This window comes from Poeciliopsis prolifica, unplaced genomic scaffold (assembly GCF_027474105.1).
Source record: "Poeciliopsis prolifica strain line A6 unplaced genomic scaffold, Auburn_PproV2 SCAFFOLD117, whole genome shotgun sequence".
Lineage (NCBI taxonomy): Eukaryota > Metazoa > Chordata > Actinopteri > Cyprinodontiformes > Poeciliidae > Poeciliopsis > Poeciliopsis prolifica.
Genome location: NW_026562492.1, coordinates 633,190 through 658,140, shown reverse-complemented (window position 1 = coordinate 658,140; position 24,951 = coordinate 633,190). Strand labels below are relative to the sequence as shown.

Below are 24,951 nucleotides of genomic sequence, written 5' to 3'. Positions count from 1 at the left end.
GCCAAATAACATAAGCCAGTTTTCATTATTTTTAACCACAATCGTTTTATAAGCAAACTGTTGTGTCACTTTGAGCTCATGTTATGGTAAATAACAATAAATAGTTGTTTACATGCAGTACCTTGCGGATCACTAAGGTGTGCCAGCGAACCGCCAGTGTTCCAGGGACCAAAGTTTGAGAGACTGCTGTAAATGGACTATCAGTCTGGGTCAGTAGGACACAATCATGGGGAAGACTGCTGACTGGACAGATGTGCCGAAGACAATAACACCACCCATAATCAGTGGTAGCCACTGGTTATTCAGAGTGCTGAATCCAATCATATTCATATAAAATTAAGTGGAAAGAAAAAAATCACTTTGCTTTGGGTGCTATCCTTAGAAGAAGTGGTCTTCTAAGGATAATTTGCTCTTCTAAGGATAATTTTTTGATGCGAATGGAGTGTACCCTGGTGAAAATATAGTATACATTAGTATATGAAATTATTTTTTAAATATACTGTATTTTTTGAAGAACACTTTAAATATGTTATCAAGTGGGTATACTTATGCAGATTATATTAAAAGTGTGAACTAATACACTTTTAGAAACATGCTTCTAGTACTTTTTAAAAAATATATATATTTTTGATACACTTTAAAAAAGTATATTTAAAGTGACAGAGGTGTAATTTGGAGTTAAGTGTAGATTACTTTAAACAAGGAACTGTGATGGATGAATGTGAAGAATTAGATGACTCAGAGTAATATCTGGAGTATCAAATGATGTGGAAGAGATTAAAGGAAATGTGAAAGGGGCTCGGGTGATTAAGGTGAAACGCTTGTTTGTTACAAGAGAAGGAGCTAAAAGTCCTAGTAAGTCAGTTACATTAGTCCTAGAAGAGGACAGATTATCCGAAAAGGTGATGATTAGGTATGTCGGTTGTACAATAAGGCATTACATTCCTCCATCAACCAGATGCTATAAATGTCAAAGGTTTGGACATACTGCTGCTGTTTGCAGAGCTAAAGCCAGGTGTGCAAAGTGTGGAGGGGAGCATGAGTGTGGGAAATGTTCTGAAGGAACTAAGTTAAAGTGTTGTAATTGTGGCGGGGAACATAGTGCTGCATTTAAATGATGTGAAGCTCACAAAAGAGCAGTGCAGGTACAAAATATACACACAAAGGAAAAGTTACATATGCATGTAAGTAATTTAAATGTTAATTCTAAAAGTATTTCTGTGCACCAAACTCCATCTCAAAAAACAGAGCAACTGAAGAGTCAAAATACAATGATTGTGGAGAAGAAGACATTTGTTGCATTTATTGTGGAAGTAATAAATTGTTCAGCACAGACAGATAGCCGAACAGAGCAAATTAAAATAATAAAGCAGCAGAAAAATACCTTGAGATGGAAGACTTGTCTTTTCAGTCAATCAGTGAAGTTTTAACAACTGGGATAAATGAAAGTCAGCAATCCAGTAATGGTGAAATTTGATGGTTTTATCCATATCACAGTGGAATGAATGCAAGAAGCTTACTTGCTAATGGCCAAGATTTTAAATATTTTATTGAAAGACAGAATGTTAAACCAAATATAGTCTGCATTCCAGAAACCTGGTTAAAACCATCACTTGATTTTATTCTTAATGGATACACAGCACAACGTAAAGACGGAGATCCAAATGCAGGAGGAGGTGTTGCTATATTTGTTCAGCAGGGTATCAGTTATAGAATTTTGAATATAAATGAAGAAATAGAAGTTATAGGGGTTGAGGTATGGATTAGTAAATCAAAATTCACAGAATATTTTTATACCACTTGTAAAAAAAATGTAGTGAAAATCTTGATAGTATTTATGTGAAGGAAAATGGAAGAAATATTTTAAATATTTTAATGCTCATAATACCTTTTGGGGAAGTAAAGAACTGATAAAAATGGGAACATAATTGAGGAGCTTTTGGATGGTTATAGTTAATTTGTCTAAATGACAGAAGAGGTACTTGATGTAATGGAGCAGAATCTGCAATCGATCTTCCTATAGTGTCAGATCAGATAGCAAGAATTAGTCAATGGGAAGTAATTAATGATAACTCCCTTGAAAGGGAGCATTATCCTATTCTGCTTAAGTTGCATCATTTTAAGGTAGTAGTTTACCCTCTGGTGCATAGTGGCCACTACAGTGGACAGCTGTTTAGAAGGCATTGTTTTCTAAATGCAGTTGTTTCTATGGTGAAATTGCATATCAGTCCTTAGAATACTCTTTACTGTCCCCCTCTACTGAGGTCAATTCAGTGGCAATGTGTTGTAACTACAAGTTAATGTCATCGGAGTCCAAGTTGGCCGGCAGACAGACACACTAGATGACCACTCCAGGAATATCCTCTCAAATATCCTCTCAACCGTCTATTCTCGGAGTAAAAAATATATGCTGACATGCATAGGGAGTATCTAGGTAACAATATTATAAACTTAGTTTGGAAAATTTTGTTTCATGTAAGTAGAAAATTGTGATTAATTATGAGTCCATCACAGTGGACATTATGCATTGCTGACTATATTTTTTCACATAAGTCATGTAGTTGATTTATCTTTCATTATCACTGGTTTGCTTGCAATTAAATTCATTTTGAGTATATCTGTTAGTTTTAAAAATATAATTTTTTATGCAGATCAATTGTAGTTTGTGTTAGTAAATGATAATTTTCTCAAACTTTTAGAGCACCAAGTGCAGCAAAGAAAAAGGATCATTATAGAATAGTCGAGAAAATTTCCTCTGATGACAAGTGTAATGACAGCAGTGATGAGGAGTGGCTGCCAGGGAACACTACAGATATTAGAGATATGGATGATGAAGGAGATGCAGATAGTCAGGAGGCTGAAAGTAGAGATGACAAGGGCCAGGTTGATGAAGGACAGGATGCAGAGGGACGTCAGCAAGATGAGGGAGCTGAGAAAAATGTCCACATGGTACATGCTCAGAGAAAAGTTCACAAGGGCAATGCCTGCACTCAACCCCGCAAATATGTCTGGAAAGTCTAAGACAATAACTTTGATGGAGACTTGATACCTTTTCTAGGAGAAAGAAGAGTAAATGTTGATGGAAGAGAATCAATTTATTTTTTTAGGTATTTGTTTTTCTTAGATCTCATTGATCAGATCGTGAAGATCAAAGACATCTGCATGCAGTGCCATGTGCCCCGGATGCTTTGCCAATTTACATGTAGCCTAGGAGTTAGGAAAATGAGTTAGGAGAGAAGTTAGAAGAGGAGTTCTGGAGATGCAGCTGTTTGATGAAGATTGTTCTCTTGGTTTGGATTAACTGAAGGGCTATAGAATATTAGAGTGTATGTAAGCATGTTCAAGTGCTTTTCAAAGCCCACAATGAAATATGTGGTCATGGATTCATGATAAAACTCAGATGAAATTATTCTTCAGTTAAGTTCATACTTTTCAGTGTTGAGTGCTGAAGCGCATGTAGTCCACTCTAGTGGACATTTCTGTAACTTCCTGGAAAAATACAATTTTTGAAAAAGAAGTTCATATTTGTTTTTTTCATGCCCTAAGAAGAGTAAAAACACATTTTTAAAAAAAATCTTGACCCAAGGATTCATAATTCATGCATCAGAGGGTTTGGTATCCTAAATGGAGAATGAGGGGGGCTAATTTGGTCATGTATAATAAGATAGCGAGTGACAAACTTATGGAGATTGTCAAATTTAAGCAATGATATTGAAGAATTAAATTCAATTATTATATATATAATATGTGAATCTGCAGAAAAGGCCAATGGCAAATCTACTGGATTAAAAAAAGAAAAAGAAAATGGTTTCTTGGTGGAACAATGAATGTAAAGAAGCTATTAATATTAGGATTAAAACATTTAGAAGGTTGAAATTAAATAATTCATTTGATAATTCAACATTATACAAAAAGCACAGTCTAAAATTAAGAGAATAGTTAAATTATATAAAAAGAATTATTGGAGGGGTTTTTGTAGTACAATTGTAACAGATGTTAAATGAGATCTGGGGAACGATTAGAAAGATGGGAGGAATCAGAAGGGATTTTTCTTTACCTATAATAAAAGATAATCAGTGTGAAGTTATAAAAAACAAGGAAAAGCAGAGATTTTTGCTAGGTCCTTTGTGAAACTGCATAGTTGTCAAAATTTATCAAATGAAGAATTATCATGGAGATTGAAAATCATTGAAGATAATAGAGAGATTTTAAATAGGAAAGAGAGAGATGGAGGTGTTTTAAATTAAGATTTTACATTATTTGAAATGAATAGAGCTTTGATTGGAGTTAAGAATACATCTTCAGGTAAAGATGGCGTATGCTACAGGATGATTGAGCAGTTATCAGATGCTGTTAAAGAAGTTGTTCTAAAGTTATACCATAAAATATGAGAACATGTTGAATTGCCCTCCAGTTGGAAACATTCAGTTATTGTACCAATAGTAAAGCCAAGTAAGAATAAAGTAGAGATGAAAAGTTATAGGCCTACAGCTCTTACATCTAATTGATGTAAATTGATGGAGAGAATGAGAACTAAGAGATTAATCTATGAAAAGGAAAAAAATAGGTTTTTTATCTCCTTAGAGTGGTTTTAGGAGTGAACGGACAGCTGTGGATCCAATTGTTTGTTTAGAAAACGAAATAAAGGCTCAGGTAAATAAAGAAATTCTCTTAGTTACATTTGTTGATATTGAAAACTTATATGCTTTGGAATAAATTTATTAATTAAGATGGATAAAATGGGTATAAAAGGGAAAATGTTTCATTGAATTCAGGATTTTTAAAAAAAGAATAGAACAACAGAAGAAAGAATTGTAAATTATTCAAATATTTATGCTATACAAAATGAAACTCCACAACGTAGTGTATGTAGCCTGTTGCTTTTAATATAACGATTAATTATATTTTTGATAAAATATATTTAAGAATTAGTAAAGCATTATATGCAGTTGATGGGGTATTATGGGTAAGAGGAGGCAATATTAGTAATTTCCAATGTCTCTGTGACTCAACTTCATGTTCATTTTAAATTCTACAAAGACTGCATAGTTGTCACTCAACACTAAAACATGCAAAGGAAACATTATTTGCAGATTCTTAAGCAAAAACATTAACAATGCTTAAACTTTATTAGCAACAGCTGACAATGAAGTTACCACCTCAATTTTCCTCTCCTGGTATTTACTATTTCAAGCCAATCTTCTTCCAGGTGGTGTAGGAGAGTTACTCAGCCAGGCTCTCCTTTGGCTTTATCAAGTGAACAGGCAAACCACCCTCGATCATGTCCTTCGTCACCTCTGCTGCTGTCTTGTGGAGAACAAATGTAGGTTCCCTGCTAAGCTACAGTTGTAGTTTAGCAGGGAAGGTCTGGAAGCAAATCTCTGCTTCAGGACCCATTTAATTTCAGAGTATTCCTTGCACTATGGGAAGGGTAGTCATGATCAAAATATATCAGTTTCCCATGTAAAAGTACTTCTTTCTCCCCCCATGCTTTTCATACAACAGCTTCCTTGGTTCTGCTGCGGAGGAATTTAACAACAATACAGTCATGGCCAAAAGTATTGAGAATGACACAAATATTATATTTTCACATGATCTGCTGCCCTCTGGTTTTCATGTGTGTATGTCAGATGTTGTCATCACATACAGAAATACAATTGCAATCATATTATGAGAAACAAAAGCTTTTATTGACAGTTAGAATGAGTTAATGCAGCAAGTCAATATTTGCAGTGTTGAACCCTCTTCTTCAGGACCTCTGCAATTCTCCCTGGTATGCTCTCAATCAACTTCTGGACCAAATCCTGACTGATAGCAGTCCATTCTTGCACAATCAATGCTTTGCATTTTGTCAGAAATCCTAGGTTTTTGTTTGTCCACCCCTCTCTTGATGATTGACCACAAGTTTTCAATGGGATAAGATCTGGGGAGTTTCCAGGCCATGGACCCAAAATCTCTATGTTTTGTTCCCTGAGCCAGTTAGATATCACCTTTGCTTTATGGCAAGGTGCTCCATCATGCTGGAAAAGGCATTGTTCATCACCAAACTGCTCTTGGACGGTTGGGAGAAGTTGCTCTCGGAGGACATTCTGGTACCATTCTTTATTCATGGCTGTGTTTTTAGGTAAGACTGTAAGAGAGCCGACTCCCTTGGCTGAGAAGCAACCCCACACATGAATGGTTTCAGGATGCTTTACAGTTGGCATGAGACAAGACTGGTGGTAGCGCTCACCTCGTCTTCTCCGAACAAGCTGTTTTCCAGATGTCCCAAACAATCGGAAAGGGGATTCATCAGAGAAAATGACTTTACCCCCAGTCCTCAGCAGTCCACTCCCTGTACCTTTTGCAGAATATCAGTCTGTCCCTGATGTTTTTCCTGGAGAGAAGTGGCTTCTTCTTTGCTGCCCTCCTTAAAACCAGGCCTTGCTCCGAGAGTCTCCGCCTCACAGTGCGTGCAGATGCACTCACACCTGCCTGCTGCCATTCCTGAGTAAGCTATGCACTGCTGGTAGCCCGATCCCGCAGCTGAAACACTTTTAAGAGACGGTCCTGGCGCTTGCTGGTCTTTCTTGGGCACCCTGGAGCCTTTTTGGCAACAATGGAACCTCTCTCCTTGAAGTTCTTGATGATACAATAGATTGTTGACTGAGGTGCAATCTTTCTAGCTGTGATTCTCTTTCCTATTGGGCCAATTTTGTGCATTGCAATGATGACTGCACGTGTTTCTTTACTCTAAAGAAACACATGCATGGTTCACAGAAGAGAAACAATGATGCCAAGCACCAGCCTCTTTTCAAAGTGTCCTTCTTACTTAATCATGACAGATTGATCTCCAGTCCTGTCCTCATCACCACCTACACCTGTGTTAATGGAGCAATCACTGAAACGATGTTAGCTGGTCCTTTTAAGGCAGGGCTGCAATGAAGTTGAAATGTGTTTTGGGGGATAAAGTTCATTTTCTAGGCAAATATTGACTTTGCAATTAATTGCTGTTACGCTGATCACTCTTTATAACATTGTGGAGTATATGCAAATTGCCATTATAAAAACTGAAGCAGTAGACTTTGTAAATATTAACATTTGAATCATTCTCAAAACTTTTGGCCATGACTGTAAATTTTCATAATCTCTAAACTATTATCAAAATAAGAAATATCTATGAATCTGAGTTTCACTAAGACAAAAATGTTTAATCTCTATTATATCTCTATTATAGAATGTTTAAAAAGCTATATTCTTAACTCAGAGAAGTTACTTTAGACTATTATAAGAATACTATATTTTTAATAAAAGTAAAGCCAGTTGAAGTAACACTTAAACATGACAAGAAATAGTATAAGTGTTTCTATTTCGCACCTAAAGGTGAAGAGTGTGCCCATATCCAGCTGGGAGAGTAATTCTGCCTTAGACTTTGGGAAGGAAAGTCGATATCGCAGAGTCTCAAAGGCTGGAACTACTAGGGCTTTTTTAGTGTTGGCCATGTCAAGCTGTACCACTGATTTCCTGCAAGCAAAGACAATGAATGCAATGAAAGTAATAAAATTGAAAAAATTAATTCAAAAACTTGTCTTTCTTACCTGAGATACTCATAAAGGCCATACATTGGGAGGAAATCAATGTCTGATAGGAACATATAGTTTGTGTTGACTTGCTGCATGGCCACGTTTCGCAGGAGATTGACCGGATAGAATTGCCCCTCTTTGTAGACTACATGGTAACCTACATTTCCGCGGCCCATCAGTACCTCAGATCCCTGTGCGTATCGCAGGAATTGCTGTGCCTCAGCATCTGAAAGGTATAGGGCCAAACTGATGGGGCCTTCCCAGTGCTTACAGATAGCCTCTAACATCTGGAGCCTACAGAGGGGGAAGGACAAGTATGGTGACCTCATAAAATATGAATCACTATAATCAATTATACTTTCCTAACACTGGCGTTTTATTGGCTTAAAGTGGAATATATACCCTAACAGCTAAAACCTCAAAATCCTTGAGACGTCCACCAAAAACACTAATAGCTGCCTACTATAATAGGGTAAAAACCAAATATACATAAAAAGGCACAGTGGAAATTGTCTTGGCACTAACACAGAAGGTAAACTCCACAGTCTTCCTTTTTGCCACTCTTGGTGAGTCAACCAACCAGTGCCAAGGAAAATACATGACGCTCCTGTATTAGCGACTGTCCAAACAGAAGACAATAGTGTATCAAGTAGAAATGTGTCGAAGTATTTTAGCTTCCCAAGCTGCATTTTTTTCTTTAAGTATTTTAGATCTTGTCACCTTCCTAGAATAATGGCATAAGTCATTTTTGACAAAAGTGATTTTGCAGGGAATGACTTTCCAAATGAAAAAAAAACAATGAAGGCCATTATTTTATGTTTAAAAAAATCTGCAAATAGGTTCATTTTTCACAAATAATTTGGTATTAGGTTCTGCAGAAAAATACTGAACTACCAATGGACGGGGTCCACTGCAAGACAAGTTTTAAGCAAGCAAAAGTGGTGGTTTCATAACAATGAACTTTTCCTTAGACTAGAGCATACTGCAAATGACATAGCACAAAGAAAGTGCATTTAGTACTAGAAAGAATTTTCTGGCACAACATAATGTCTTAGCAGGTCCTTCAAGTCTCCAATCGCTGTTATTTTAGAACTATTTAAAAAACTGTGTTGCCTTTATACATACTAATTCTGGACTGGAATTGTGCCATTCCAATTGTGTAGGACAGAATTATCACAAGAGACCATATTGATAAAATTCTCAAAATATGGAGTTGAACAGTCAGAACAACAGAACAAATGAACACAATTTGGAGTCATAGAAAATCTTCCTCATGTAATCGGTGCTATATATAAAGACGACTGTGGCTGTGTGGCAGAGTTATCGTCTTGCAATTGGAAGGTGGTAGGTTCGATTCCAGCTTCATCCTGCCACATGGCAATGCGCCTCTGGACAAGGCACCTAGCCCCAAATTGCCTACCGGTCTGCATATCGGTGTATGAATATTGGTGTGTGTGTTTGTGAGTGCGAATGGGTGAATGTGACTCTGGTGTAAAGCGCTTTGAGTTGTCAAAATGACCGGAAAAGTTCGATATAAGTTCAGTCCATTTACCATTACCATTTACATATATATCCACTTTAACAGATGTACCAAAAATGTTTAGTGTACATCTCTGAAATGCAAAGATTACATGTCTCAGGTGTACTGCGGTACCTGTCCATAGATAGCTGGGCAACAAGAGTGACATCACTTTGGTCAGAACTGGGCTCATATTCATAGTGGAGAAAGTAAAGATGCGTTCGATGAACTGTAAATCTCTCTCGCCGAAACTCATAACAGGGGTCATCTTCATCAAGCTCTGACAGAGTCTTTTGCAGCTGCAAGCAAAAGAAAAACACAGAAACAATGTAGAGAAATCACCCCGGCACTACATGTTTACATTCTCCATCTTGTTATAAAATGACTGATAGCTAACCATAAATCCTCAATGATCACATTTTGAGAATAACTTTTGCAATTCAGTATATCAGCTTACTAATTTTTTTAAGTTGCTGACTTTGACTGTCAAATAATGGGAAATACATTAAGGAATCTAAATGTATGAAAAAATGTATGCACTATAAGATGGTATATAAATTTCATTTCATTCAATTCCAGCTTCATCAATGGGTTAGGGTTACCAATAACCAAGAGCTTTGTGAAGCAAACATATGCTGTTAGGATTTCATGAGAACACTGAAAAGAAATGTCAAAATTAACACATAGCACATAAGTGCTATGAAGAGTTGGTTTATTCATTTCTTAACGGTCCATAGCTCTAAAGTGTTGCAAAAAGTTTCACCTACATTTTCACTGTTGGGGTCAGTCTCACTTGGGCAGCCAAACAGCTCTCGTCGCAGCAGGTTACCATCGTATTCCAGAAAAGTAAGATAAAGATTTCGAAAGAACTCGACATGCTTATTTTTGACTCGTAGCTTCTTGGGGGAGTTCCAGTGGATCACCTGTTTAGGAGAATCATACAGAAAAGATAAAGCAACTTCCTCCAGCTCAGAAAACACTTAGCCACTGGCTGGTAGTCAGCCTCTTCAACATTTGTTTTATTTCCTACTGTACCACACCTCATCTGATGGATAAGCAAAACGTTAAGTCACATATGTTCCAAGTCATATTATTTTCGTGGTCATTGTTTGGTTACTTGTTTCAAGTAAGAGAAACTATACTGTTCCATAAACAAGCTAATGAACTTCATTATGTTCATTAGCTTGGCTTTTAACCGACATGTTTCTGTTCCACAATGCTCTTGTGCATCAGTTGGTAAAAAATATTTACAATAATTCACACAAAGTCTAATGTACAGTGAAGTTTACTTTCTCTTTGAGCAAATATCAAAACAATTATTCAGTGTTGCACAGTATTCCACAAATAATGGTAAAAAAAACTGCATGGAACCAAGCTAACTATATTACATCAATTTTCCTTTCTGATCTGCTGTCACACAGCACATTTGTATTATTTTTCAAGTCACAAAAATGTGTATGTTTTTGTGTAGTATGTTTTACACAAAAACATACTAATTGAACATACTGCTAAGGAAATATCAAAATGTACAACATTTATACAATAAACATACACAATCATAAGCAATGTAACAAAATTACATTTTTGTTTTTTACAGTCACCTTAAATATTGGCAAAGACTGATTGCAGAAACACCTGATCTCACCTTCAGGTCTGATACATCTTTGTAGCATTTTTCAGAGCGAGTGTGGTCCGATAGTTGAACGTTCCAATAGCAGGGGAGCTGGTGAACAAGGAATGGGTTCTGCTTGATCACTGCATTAAAGATGTCCTAAGGACCAAATGGCATACATGACAGTGACAGATTTGACAAATTTGAATAAAAAACAAACATTTAGTTGTCTACTATCTTCTATTCTTTAAATCAAATAAATTTAGCAAGTTTTAGCTTTTGAACCTTAATGTGAATTTGAAATATAAACTTACAGTAATAATACAGTAATTTGAAGATGATGTCCTGATCACACTAAATGTTTTTAAACATAATTTATTGTGATGTTTAATAAAATTCATTATCAAATTCGAAATTTTGTTTCTGTAATTTGAAACAAGAATTTTAATCATTTTAAAGTAAAAATAAATTGTTATTATTAACTTGATATAATGAGTGAAAATAATAGAGATTGTGTGCTCTTCAACTAGGTGAGGGCAGTTTTTTCTTACATATTTTGAAATAATTGATTCAAAATTCAGCATTAAGTTAAAACTCACAATTCAAAATCAATGAACTTGTTTTTAAACCAACCTTATGAACTTTAATTTCTGAGTTAAAACCAACACAATTTTCTTGTTGGGCAGCAGGTGGACTTTCATTTTTAGGTTAAAATGTTTTACAGTGTCTCTTTAGGATCAATAGAGCATAATTCAATTTACAATGAAATTATAAACACTTCCAACATTTGTTAGATTAGCTATGCATTTTATAAAACATTTGAAAAGTAATAATCAAGTTTGTGCATGTTCAGAAAAGAATATCTATTAATGTAACAACCTGGTCTGCCAATGAGGTGGACAGCATGCTCATTAGTTCTCTTTCTGCTGTCAGTCTCCACATCTGCTCCCATCTGACCTTCCGTAACCGATCCAGGAGAAGTAAAATAACCCCTGAAAAAAATGCAAAAACATACAGGATTATGTTAGTTTCAAATAATGTGCTCCCTGAAGTTCACGCAAAAAGTGGACTTATGAACGAAATGAAAAAATTGGGCAAAACGGTGAGAATAAAAATGTATACACATCAATTGATTTATTTAGATAGATTAGAGCACTATCAACAGTCTTTCATTGACTGCAATATTTTATAACCATTAGGAAAATTAAAAACTCCATAGAACTGAGATTGACAACTATTTTTCCAGAACTTTTTTTGGTAACACTTCATTTGACAGGTGTGAGGACTATCATGACTCTGTGATAAACATGACATAACACCTGTCATAAACATGAGTAAGTCTTCATAAATATTTATGACTGTTGTCATAAAGTGTCATTCGGTAAATCTTGACACTTTTAATACAAAGTTGACATTATTCAAAATGTGTTCGTTATGACACTTGACATTAACCAAGAAAACATGATCTCACATAAATTTGTTAGAAAAGTATCACAGGGGAACTTCCGGTTGGGATGCGTGAGGAGTTCCTTGGACTGCTGCTGCATTTGTGCCTTACATACTTCCTTGTAACCCCTTCTCCTTTGCAAAAGACTGCAGTATTTTATTTTATTTTTGTTGTTATTATTTACCGTAAATTTACTTTATCACGTCTAAGGCCAAAGAAAAATCGTCTGAACGAGAAAAAGACGCGCCTCTGACTGCTGCTAGCATAACAATGGCGGACATTAGCTTGCTCTTTAGTAGTCATAAAGAGGCTCTGTCCGCGGAGTTCAAGTTGTCTTTTGAGTCTCTGAACTGCAAACTGGACAACATCAACTCTACTATGACAGATCACGGTCATAGTAGAGTTTGCCATTTGGAGGATTGTGCAACCGCTTCTGATGCGCGCTTGGGGCAGGTGGAGAAGGTGTGTGTTCATTTTCAAAAGGAAAATGAAATGCTGAGAGCTAAAGTAGTGGATCTGGAGGGGCGCAGCAGGCGCCAGAATATTCGCATTGTCGGTTTACCAGAGGATATAGAAGGTCCCCGGCCATCCTCGTTTTTTTGTCAGCTTTTGCCTGAAGTCTTCGGTAAAGACATGCTCCCTTCCCTTCCTGAGATAGATCGAGCGCACCGCACCCTCGCCCCCAAGCCCACCCCGGGATCCCGTCCTCGCCCTGTCATCCTGCGCTATCACAGATTCCAAGAGAAAGATGTGATTATCCGCGAAGCCCGCAAGAGAGGTGCACTGTTTTATCAGGGGCATAAGATCCGCTTCTATGATGACTACAGTCCAGAGGGAAGCTGACAAAAAGATGACTAATAACAACATCATTAATTCACCAGTCAGGGTCAGTGTCACTGCACCAATGACAAAGAGATCGACAGAGAAACACATGCGGTCATCTCTAAATCATGTATTTATCATCGGATTTCCACGTAACTTTTTATGATTGACCCGTAAATCTCTAAGGAGTCCAATAGCATTGAATTGTAATCTGACTCCACTTTGCCCCCAGGTTAATCGATCAGCTACATCTCCTCACTACATTGACTGATCTGCACCAGATTTTTTGTGTGTCGCCGGGGAGCGCTGCTGAACACATTGATGCATATCACCTGGCCAATGGGCACGGGAACGTGCACGAGTGTGTCTGCGGTGGCAAGCAAGTGGCAGTGCCGGAACTCTGGGGTTGCCAATAGGCCGGAGCGGCACTGAGCTGTGAGGGCTGGTGCAGCCTTTAATTAACTTTACATTTTCTTTGAGAAAATAACATTGACTATGTTCTCATTCTTTGTAATGTTAGCTATGAGCAATTCAACCAATCCTACCTTCCTTTAAGTTAATATTAGCTGAAGTTCTTAAACTCTGAAAGGTTAGCCCATAATCTTAAACAAATTTATAAGGCAGTGTTGGTTATTACGCAATAGCCAGCCCCGCCCTAACCCTCACAACTCCTCTGGGCTGACTACTGACCAGCTCTCTGCCTAACGGTCCGGAAAGTCCCTAAAACCTGGGTATTACCCTACAGAAGGACTGAGAGGGACTATCTGTCTAAGCTGGTGTCGAGAGAGACTCATCTAGCTCTGACTACCTACAATTCAAAAGTTGTGACCCTTTTCATTTCAGAAGCAATGAATTGAGTAGCCCACAACTGCATAATCCCAATAACCACTTCTGTTAATGGTAGCCCTCTCTCTAAGAATAACAAGCACTTGTTAACAGCTAGATTAGTTTTGGTGACTTTGTGAGTCACCGGGTCATTATTTTAATATGTTAACTAAAGGAAAGTCCGAAGCCATCACTTTTCTAGAACCACGAACATGGGTTTTACATTAAATAGGAGAACCATAACTAATAAAATGACTTAATTAATTTCAGTGCCCACAAACTTCATTGGAATTTTAATACATATATTTATTTAAGCAAGCTTTAAGTAGGTGTAATGGCAAACAGATTAATTATCAATGATTACAAGTTTTTAAGAATAAAATTTAAATCCAAGTTAAATCAACAATACCTCTCCTAGCTCCTTTCCCTAAACTGCGCCATCAATTTAATAAGTAAGGCTTTTCGGGGTGCAGGCAACTCAAACCCAGGTGATAGAGGATCTCGGCAACAGAAGGCATGAATCTCCTTGGGCAGAGCCTTGTCTTGGCACGACAAATCCTCCTTTGAACAGGAACAAAGCAGACTGGTACTTATCCTTGAAATGTCCCGAATCTTCATCACTCTCGTGATCTTTGTCCAGTCCCCAAGTCCGTTGTAGCAATTCTTAAGATCTTTGGGTTGAGTGTGGAGCCTCGGTCGAATTAGGAGCGAGAGCTGCTGGGCATCGGGTCCCATTGCTCTTCCAGCGGAGTGTAGGCTTGTCTTCCCTCTGGGTCCGGGGCGAGGCTCCTTGTTGATTTCTTGGCCCGCTGTTGCCTGGTCACTTGCTGAAGACGGAGAACCCAAGCTCTCTGTTTCTCCGCTTATTTATACTCTTTTTCCCCTTGCTGTTGTGTATGGGGAGCAGATTACATAATTTCTCAAGTATTTGATTACTTCATACCAGGCCTCATGCGCTTCCATATTTGGTCACCAGTTGTCCCCTTCTGCTTTTGCTTGATTACATTAGCCTCCCTGGTCTGTTTCCCAGGTTTCTGTTTTTAGCATTCAGGCCAGGCATGTCCACACCCATTACCAGAACATGTCCAGGCTTGCCTTTGCACCCAAAAACTGTCACTATGATTTTTATTATTTGATTTCAGTTACTTATATGTTATACAACTTATAATTCATTAACACAATCACTTCTTAATACATTTCTTCAATCATAACTTAATACTTATTTTTAATCAACTTATGATTTGTCGTTTAACTGATTTATACAATCATCAATAATCAACTTCAGAATTTACTTAAGCATAATCATTAATACCAGTGTTGTATAGTAACAAAGTAAAAATACTTCACTACTTTACTTAAGTATATTTTGGAGTACTTCATACTTTCCTGGAGTAAGAAAATTTTTGATAACTTTCACTTTTACTTCACTACATTTCCGAACTTAATTGCATACTTTTACTCCGATACATTTTCAATGTGGTTTAGTTACTCGTTACAAAAAAGCGAGAGAAAAACGCAAATATTTTGATCCCACCTACTGATCGACTGCAACAAAGCCTGCTTGCCTGGGCTTGTTCATCACCACCAATAGGATGTACAAGTTTCGCACCTCTCCACCTACGTCACAAAGTCCAGGAAACACTCTGATTGGTTAGTGCTCCGTTAGTGCAGGTTTGTGCCATTAAAATGTTCATTTGTGCAGCTTTGGTTTCCGAGATATTAAAATGATTTTTTAGGTCATCCAGAGTTACCATCTCCGCATTTTGCTCCAAAACAAACCAGTGGGCTGGTTCGTTAATGCTCCGCTTGTGCAGGTTTGTGCCGTTAAAAAAAAAATGCAGCAAAGTTGTTTTCAATGTGGATTTTGGCTATTCCAATATCCGTTGTGAGCGGTGCCTAACTCGAGGTTGATCCGATTCATGAACGCTAATTTCGGCCAGTCGTTCTCTAGGTCTCCCCCTTCCTCAAGGTGTCGGAGTTTCACTCAGGGAGAGTCAACAAATTTTACATCCAAACTCTCCTGAAAAACTAATGGAAATAGATTTCTTGCCTTGTGACCAACTGACACAAAATATTGAGTATGAAGTAGTAGTAGTAGTAGTAATTGTAATCTTAAAAAGTATATATTTTGGATGGCCTAAAAAAATATTTTTAATACCTCGGAAACCAAAGCTGCACAAACAAAAATTCTAACGATACAAACGGAGCACTAACCAATTAGAGTATTTGCTGGATCATTTGAGTAGGTGGGGTGTCAGCTTCACGGAGGTCTGTTTCACTTTTCCCATTAAACACCAAGTTAACTAAAAGCTCTCCCTCTTCAGATGTCAATAAGCTGCATTTCCCTCCCAATTCTTTTTCCTTTTGCATAATGACCAGTTGTTGCACCTATAGTTTGTGAAGTAGAGGAATCGTAACGGCTTTTTCTCTTCATGTTGGCCGCATTTTCTGTACTGACTATTTTTCTCATTGTCAGCACTGACCTTACTGAAAGGGAAAACTTGAGGCTTATAGAAACTTTGTATTTTCTGTCCTGGAGGGTTTACTAAGAAGCTGGTTCAGTTGTAAAGCAGGTTAAGTTAACCTGGTAGGTAAAGCATCTAATTTTCTTAACTAAATGATGCCTGCAGGTATACCTATTAGCAGGTTTTATTTTGCCTGCACTTGGTTGTGTACATTATTTTACGTGTATTTAACAAGTTTACCAAAATATAAAAATGTCATTCAAACTGCATTTGCCTTGTTTTACTTTTTACTTGTACTTTTCATTACCTTACTGAGTACATTCATTGTTACAGTAATTTTCAACTTAAGTACAAGACATTTCAGATACTTTAATACTTTAACTCAAGTAACATTTCAATCAGTGACTTTTACTTTTACCAAAGTCATATTTTGGAGCAGTACCTATACTTTTACTTGACTCCGAGATTTCAGTACTTTATACAACACTGATTAATACTTCAACATAATATATATTTCATAATCAACATTTAAATCAGCATGCAAGAATACTTCAGTCTCTCAGGCTCATTATGATCTGTTTTCTGCGTGAACCTGGACAGATCTCACCTCCTCATACCAGTTTTCACGACAGCAGGCAAAGATTTTTTTCCCTCCAATTTTAATCTAGCAAATTAAAAGCTAAAATGTTAGTCAAAGACATCCTTTATGTGCATTATTTAGCAACTTGGCTGATGTGACATGATGCTTGTGTTCTTTGCTTTGCTGACTTTAGCCACATGAAGAACAATTTTAGCCTAAGGAGTGGTGAGGGCAAATGTGATTAATGAAGACATGCTATGGGTGTGGAGGACCAGGCACCACAGAAAGAAGTCCCTATTTGACCACAGAGAAAGCAGATTAAATATTCCCCAAGAAATTTAGGTAAGTCATTTTGTGTTACTATTTTCTCCAGGTAAAGAAGGGTGTGAAGGGACAGGTAAGAGGGGGAAAGGGAGCAGGAATCAACATCCACCAGCTGAGTTAATAAGTTACGTTTTAGACAACTAATTGTTGTCAATTGTATTTATTTATTAATAAACTCCTTGCAAACATCCATAAGCCAGAATATTCAGTTGGAAATAATTATCAACAGTAGTAGTCTGTATGAACTTCTGCCAAACAAATATTTGATTAGAATAACTTTGTTCAGCTCTAGCTACTTGTATTAAGAAATAATTTTATTGCAACCAGTCATGTTAACTCGACATTTGTCTGCCAGTTTACCATTCTAACAGTGTGCAGCAAGGGACATTTCTGGAATCATTTCAAATAAATGCTGAATTAAGATCACATTGTTTCTTGTTTATTTATTTTTGCTCTTTTTAGGCGACCACAATGAATTGAGTCATCACCCACTGTGAGAATGTCCTGAAGAGATTCACCAAGTTTGAATTCATGAAAAGATTTTCACCATGATTAACATTGACCACAAGTATTGCAAGAACAGCAATAATTTCTGAACATTGCGGTTAAAGTTGATATTAATGACACTTAATGACTGTCAAGTGTCTTATAATTTTTTCATGGCTTCCTACACTTGAAAAGGAGGACTTGAAGACATCAGGAATTCACTCAATCTTTTTTATTTTCACCAATGAGTGAGAACCAATGAACAGACCAGGTGAAAAACCTACAAAACACATACAAAATATTTTAACATACATTTTAGACATTTGGTTCAAAGTTAATAATTTATCTTAATGATTAAATTCATTTTTAACCTTAAATTCACAATGTTAAATTATTAAATTTCATGTCTGGTTGAATTTAAATCAAACAAATCACACTTCAGAATTACAGTTTTTTTTCTTAGGACATAAGGTTTTTTACATTAGATATCTTAACATACATTTAGTGGAACCAAACTATAAACTAGCAGTGCAAACTGTTACTTCAATAAATTCTTCATTTAATTTCTCAAATGTAAAACTACAGTCAAATTACATTCAATTGAGCCCAGTTAGTGGCTTACAGGTAGTCCTTATAAGTCCTTTTTCATGAAATGCTGCTTTGGAGGCTGTGTTTGCCTTCCTCAGCTCTGTTGCAAAACCAGTAAAGTGGTTAGTGGATTGCTTATATACCTGAGTTCATGGTGCTGCTTATTGGGCCAGATTTCCTTCACCTGCTGAGAAGTGCTGCAGAGTGGCATACCAATGTGTGTATGTGTGTGTGCACACACAAATGTCTATTCATGCACCCACATCTGAACTAATGAGCAGATCTGCGCAACACCTCCCACTCGATCTTGCAAGGTTTTACCTGGGAAGATCGCATTTTTTTTCTTTAAGCGAGCTGGTTCCCTCTACTTGGTCTTCTGCTGGGATGAGAACTACAAGGCGCCGGACGTCCCGATGGAGTATGATGCCCTGAACCTCCTTAACCAATCCAGAACATTTCTCAGGAGGTTTTGGTGTATTTCCCGAACTATACCCACTTGGAGACACTTTCACATAAACATCCCGGACTATGCCCTTGCAATCAGGATTCACAGCAACAACTCTACCCATCTTGAATTGCCCCCTTAGCGCGTTTTGGTCGGTAAGGTAAGGTAACGCTCTTTTAATGATCTTGACAGCAGCTTCAGCTGCGCCGTTGCGATGTGGTGAATCGGCTGGAAGAATTTTCCATGTCCAGTGAGTCCCATTTTTTGCAGCATACTCTTCAAGTGAGAATTTGTCTTGCTGACTCAGGTAAGCATACATTTCTTGCAGAATGGGTTTTGCCCCAATAAAGTTCGTACCTGGGTCAGACCACACCTTCTGGGGATGACCTCTGATGGACGTAAACCGCTGGTAGGCAAGTATGAAGCTCTCTGTAGATAGTGTGTTTGCCAGTTCAATATGAATGGCTACTTGACATACAGCAGAACAACACACCCCAAACTTTCATGCTTACTCTTTTCTTGACGTCATCTTTCACTTGGTAAGGGCCAAACAAATCAACAGATATGAACTGAAATGGTGCACTTGGACTAGACCTTTCTTCAGGCAGATCCCCATTATTTGCTGACAAGTTTTCCCTCTCACCTTTTTGCACAATACACACTCATCGACAACTTTTCTGGCAATGATTCGTCCTCTGATGACCCATACTTTCTTCCGCATACACAACAAAGTTCCTGCCACTCCATGTCCTTCACTGTGTGCTGCTCGAGCTAGAAGGGTGGAGATCCAAGATTGGAAAGGCAACAGAGGAACAGCTCTGTGGTCCTCCTTAAAAGTCTGAACTCTGCCACCACACATCAAGAGCCCGCTTTTTCCATCTTTGTAGACAACCAGTCTATCAGTCGTTGTGGTTGGAAATTGTACACCTTGTGCTGCTAGGCATACATCTCTGAACACATCTTCTCTTTCGCCAACTGTAATGACACCAGATAAAGGGACCACCTACCACTTTCTTTATCTGTGGCCTTGACATGCAGGAACTTTTTTGCTGCTCTCCAAATCCATGCAACTACTCCTATCAGCTTCCTCAAACTGCTCAAGTCCCTCACGTCCACTAGTTGCTGGACGACTGCAGCTGCAGGTGGCCTCCTCGAGATGATCAATTTATGCTGCACTCTGATTGGATTTTGTTCTTTCTGCTGACTTCGGGTAAGTACAGCAACAAATGTTTTTCTGTATTTTTAAACATTGTCTCTTGCTTGCACAGCGACATCATTTGCAGATTTCTTTGGCCACTCACTTTCAGGAAGTTGAAGGAAACTTGCACCCAACTGCCACTCTGAGTCTTCGGTTAAGTAAACAGGACTTGCTCCTGCTTACTTGACCGAAGAATCTTCTATTTTAGCATCCTCACTATCACGCCACAAAAACCTGTGCAGATGAACCTCTTTCTCTTCTAACCACACAGAGTTGTACATTTTTTGGATGTCACCAAGGGCAGCGAAGACACCAGCTCGGAACCTCAGGAGGACGGCTCTCATCGGATTTAAGACATCAGGACCTTTAATCAACATGTCATTCAAACTCAGACCTTTGTACTTCTGGCTGCTGTTCCACAGTAGCCTCACTGGAGTGGATATGGAATGTGGATTTAGTGCAATCAGATGACTTATATACCACACTGGCCCGGTCCAGCTTTGTAGAACTTCTTTAGACAGTTTCACTGCAGCTTTGCGATCGACCATTTCATGGACTTGTGAAGCATAGGCCAATTTCCACTCTGGATCCTTTGCCAACTGTTTTTTCAGTCCTGAGGAATGTAGTTTCTACTGCTTTCCTATTGTCGGGGAGAGAAGTCAAATCTTCAGTCCATGGATATTTGGCGTGCCAGTGTGATTCAGGAGTGTGGTGGTCACCATTCACATATGTCAAGCCACTTCTCACCGTCTCCATCTCTTTCTCCTCAGCCAAAGACATTTCCTTCCCTCCGGGTTGGCAATTCCCGCAGCGACATCCTCCACATTTTGGTACGCAGGCTGCTCCGATGCTTTCCCATTCCCACCACTTCAGATAATCTTTGCTGGTAGTGGCTGCATTGGATCGGATGAAAGGATGCCTAGGAGACTGACAGGAAACTGAAGATTTGCAGGTGAGTTCACTGTACTTGACAGCTGCAGTCCTCATTGATCTTGCAAAATGTGTCTCTGATGTATGGGCCATTAAGGTAACTTCTTCAAAGAGGTCTGGATGTGTGCCTCCAACCGTCTTGCCGAGTGGTCCATCCCATAGCACCAGGTCCCCGACAGAGCGAACTTTTTGAGGTACAAGTTGACCTTCTTTGTGGCTAATCAGGAGCTGTATCTTTTCAGGTCTTGTAAGGTCTTTTAAGGAGACATCTGGAAAAATCCTCTGTAGCTTTGTGGCAGGGACATGTCTATGAACTTCTGCAATCTTGTCAAGCCCATAGCAGATCAGCTGATGCGATTTGAGAGTCCCTCTTGGAGTATTGACACGTATCTTAAGGAGATAGCGCTTTGTTTCAACAGACACCTGCATTCCTCACATGATGACAACAGTCAAATATATATGAAGACTTACTCATTTTATGACAGGTGTCATGTCATGTTTATGTCAGTGTCATGACAGTCTTGACATGCATATTTATGCAACCAGGTTATTTTAAGTTTTTTATTTTATATTTTTCCACTTTACAGATTTCAATTTGTTTTTCAATTCAATTGTACAAGTCACAATAAAGGTTAAAAAAGGTTAGAAATTATTTGTCTTGTTAATATTTTTTACATCAAGGATATCTGGAACTTGAACATGGTTGTTCGAGTGTCTCTGGATATAAACGTTTTACATCCACTTTAAATTTCAGACATGAAATTGGTTAATGACTCGACCTGCGTAAAGTTGGTCTTTACACAACTTTACATAAAGACCAACTTTACGTAAAGTTGGTCTTTACGTTGGTCTTTACTTTACCAGTTCATTCTAAATAAGAGAATGAACTGGTGCAACACCTTCCAAAACACACTTGGTGACCTGTGTTTGTCCATTTGTCTTTGATGTCCTTCTATCAGATTAGCTGCGGCTGCAGGCATTTTGCTTCTCACAACGACCTGCCACCTGCTGCTCAAATATTTTACACAAAGCACACACATTCCAAGAAGAAAATAAACAGTCAACCAGATCATAAGGATAATGATTATTGTTTATATAGAGTATTAATTTAAACCTATCACCACTCTAGTAAATTTGGTCTAGAACCAGCTGACAAAGAAAACAGGAAAGGCCATTTATATATTTCTTAACCAGCTATATGGGGCAGACTTGTATCATCAGCACCTTTATTCACATGAAAATTTGCAATGCAAAATGTTATGTTTAGTGATCTTTTGCAATGGAAAATTTTAAGTGCAATGCTCTACTTAATTTAGAATTATTTTTATATTTATGAATAAAAATTGTGCACAGCATTGGCTTTATTTATTTGAAGATTGTTTTGTAGTCCAGTACAAAATAGTGCATATGTGCAAAATATTTCGATAAATAATGAGTTAGCGTGATTCCAGTCCTTATGCCTTGTTACTTTTGTTGCTCCTTTTTGAAGTTTGTTTAGTGACTGTTGTGTTTTGTAATTAATTTCACAAACCTCTCTGGAGTCACTTAAATAATATCAAACTATAGAACAGTACCTGCTAGGCTTTTCTGTGTGTGTGAACATACACTATAATAGACTCACTTCATGAACTGTGAACTGAAAAAGTGAAACCCTGACTCGTAATGTCTACTTTCCCATCGATGGACATTCATTCTCATTTAAAGAAAAAGGCCAATAGCCACATAACATTCAGATAAAAATAATGCAATTTCTTTCTTTCTTTTTCTCTCCTCCGAGGATTTGGTTGGCTTGAATGGCCAGTATTTTTTGAAAGTACGCTGATAGGAAAGAGGGGATGGGGAGAGAGGGGAAGACATGTGGCAAATGTCGCCAGGGCCAGGAGTCAAACCCACAACAGCCGTGTCGAGGACTAAGGCCTCCATACGTGGGTTGTGCTAACCCCCTACGTTCTTCAAATGACTGGAGTGCAGTTTTGTGTCATGATTTCAGCCTTTCAGCCCCACCTTGACTGTGCTGATTACTAATTAACTCACCCTAACCTGCATTGTGCTGCTCCCTATTTAAACAGCTGCTCATCACCAGCTCAGTGTGAGATTGTCTGTTGCCCCACTCACAGCTTTCAAGCCTTGTTTCATGTTTCACAGAGTTTTCTGATCTTGCCTGTTTTTTGACCACATATTTTGCCTTGTCCTTCTGCTGCTGGAAGAATTCTGACCTCCTGTTGAAGAACCCTGCCTGTTGCTGACCTTGTCTCCAGCTTGCTAATTACTGGATTGTCTTTACCTGTGGCCCTCCCATGCGGATCGTTTCACGACTCAGTCTCTGGTTGGTGGATTTTGTCCCTGTCTTCTGTTTGTCCCCTAAGCCCCCAAGACCTCCCGTTGTCCATTCATCCTACTACATCTTAAATGTGTGTTTTAGATAGCATATGTAGATATAGTTTTGACTCGTGAAAATGTAATATTTTAAAAGCAAATAATGACTAGGCAAAACTAAAGCTATCTTGAATTATTTATTTAGCTTCCACCACCAACTTTTCATCATGTTATTTCATGGAGGGGTAGAAATTCGCACCCACCACTGGCCAAATGCAGAAAACAATATAAGATTATGAGTAAAAAGAAATAACAAAAAAAAACAGTGGCTGATCAAATGTCTGGGTAAGACTTTATTTGACGGGTTGTGAATAAGACTTTTATGACACCGTCATAAACATGACATAACACCTGTCTTGAACACAACTAAGTCTTCATGAATATTTATGACTGCTGTCATAAAGTGTCATTCAGTAAATTGTGACACTTTTAATACAAAGTTAACATTATTCAAAATGTCTTCATTCTGACAACTTGATATTAATCAAGAAATCATGATCTGACATAAATTTGTTATAAAAAACTTTAAACTTTAGCTTTAATAAAATAAAGCAAAATATTTCTTTTTAAATATGAAGAGACTCAGGGAATTAGAACAGATGATCCAAAGATATCAAGATAATTGATAGAGGAAGATCAAGCAGAATTTGTGTGAAGACGTCAAAAACATGATAATATTAGCAGAGTCCTGCAGAGCAGAACCTTACTGAACTTGCAAATTTGAGATGTTCAGCCAATTCATTCCAGAAGATTTATTTACAGGCGATTTTTTAATTGCTTGATAGATCTCATGAGTTTTGATGGTTTCTACAATACTAACCTTTTCAACTGTGTTGAAGTTGTCTGTACACAGACAACTTGCTGTTGTGGTGTTGCCAAAAATCTATAATCAGATTCGCCCCAGAAGCGCCATCAACAGTACAAGGGAGAGAGCATTTACTAATATTACACAGAATACAAATTATTAATAGTTTTTTACCTCTTTCCAAAAGGATTTTGTATCCTTTTTTATGAGAATTTTCCCCATGAATCAGCCCTCATTGGTGCTCATTCTTGCCAATTAAACATAGTGCATATTTGTAATTTGCAATTGGCAACTTTTTATGTTCAAATACAGTATCCTCAATAGGTTTACTTGTGAGAGCCCAGGAAGTAGTGGCTTCACAGCGTTCACTATGAAGTCACAACTTCACTGTGAAGTCTCATTTGTCTCAAATACTGACACAGATATGTGTCTAATTTTAGTCTTTGGATTAATTTTACTATAAGATGGGCCAGCACCCATTAGTGCTTCAATAATGTCAGAATATTATCCAGGAATATTGGTTCTATGCTCGATATTAGGGCAGTTACAGTTTGTACATGTAGCTGCCTCTCTTGGTAATTTAATGGGACATAACCATTGATCAGTTTGGGTATAGTAACAAGCTATTTGTTCAGTAGTTAAAGAAGACCAGTCGATACGTATCTGATTTGGATTTCTGTTCACATTTACAGTTGTGTCCATGTGATCAAATCTAATTGACACCACTATGTGGATGTAATCAACAGAGGACACTTTGTCTAGAACCCCAGGTCAGTGCAGGAGTGAGTTAAGTGAAGATCTCAAAGTTGAGAAAAACCAGGAAGCACAGGTAACACGACACAGACTGGACAATAGCAGGGAGGACAAAACCACGACAAGGATCCGGTGGGAAGCAGGGAATACGAGTGAGGTTAAATACACAAGGGATAATCAGGGGAATAGCTGGGCTCAAACAGTGGGAGGATAC

General features: G+C 37.9%; 2 protein-coding genes across 3 annotated transcripts in view; both read right to left on the bottom strand.

Annotated features, from left to right (window-relative positions):
• Positions 1-24,951, bottom strand: part of large1 (LARGE xylosyl- and glucuronyltransferase 1) — a 44,047-nt gene that overhangs the window by 9,045 nt on the left and 10,051 nt on the right. For both annotated transcript variants that reach the window (XM_055024252.1, XM_055024253.1), the window contains 6 exons: positions 11,573-11,685; positions 10,727-10,852; positions 9,849-10,004; positions 9,217-9,380; positions 7,578-7,856; positions 7,357-7,503 (listed from right to left, as the gene is read on the bottom strand). In XM_055024252.1, the coding sequence (XP_054880227.1) occupies positions 7,357-7,503; positions 7,578-7,856; positions 9,217-9,380; positions 9,849-10,004; positions 10,727-10,852; positions 11,573-11,685 (985 nt within the window). The remainder of the gene's footprint in view (positions 1-7,356; positions 7,504-7,577; positions 7,857-9,216; positions 9,381-9,848; positions 10,005-10,726; positions 10,853-11,572; positions 11,686-24,951) is intronic.
• On the bottom strand, positions 19,937-21,438 carry LOC129354770 (uncharacterized). The gene is made up of 2 exons (XM_055024258.1): positions 20,621-21,438; positions 19,937-20,513 (listed from the first exon to the last, which is right to left on the bottom strand). Exons 1-2 carry the CDS (start codon positions 21,230-21,232, stop codon positions 20,481-20,483), a joined length of 645 nt encoding a protein of 214 aa, XP_054880233.1. The 5' UTR covers positions 21,233-21,438; the 3' UTR covers positions 19,937-20,480.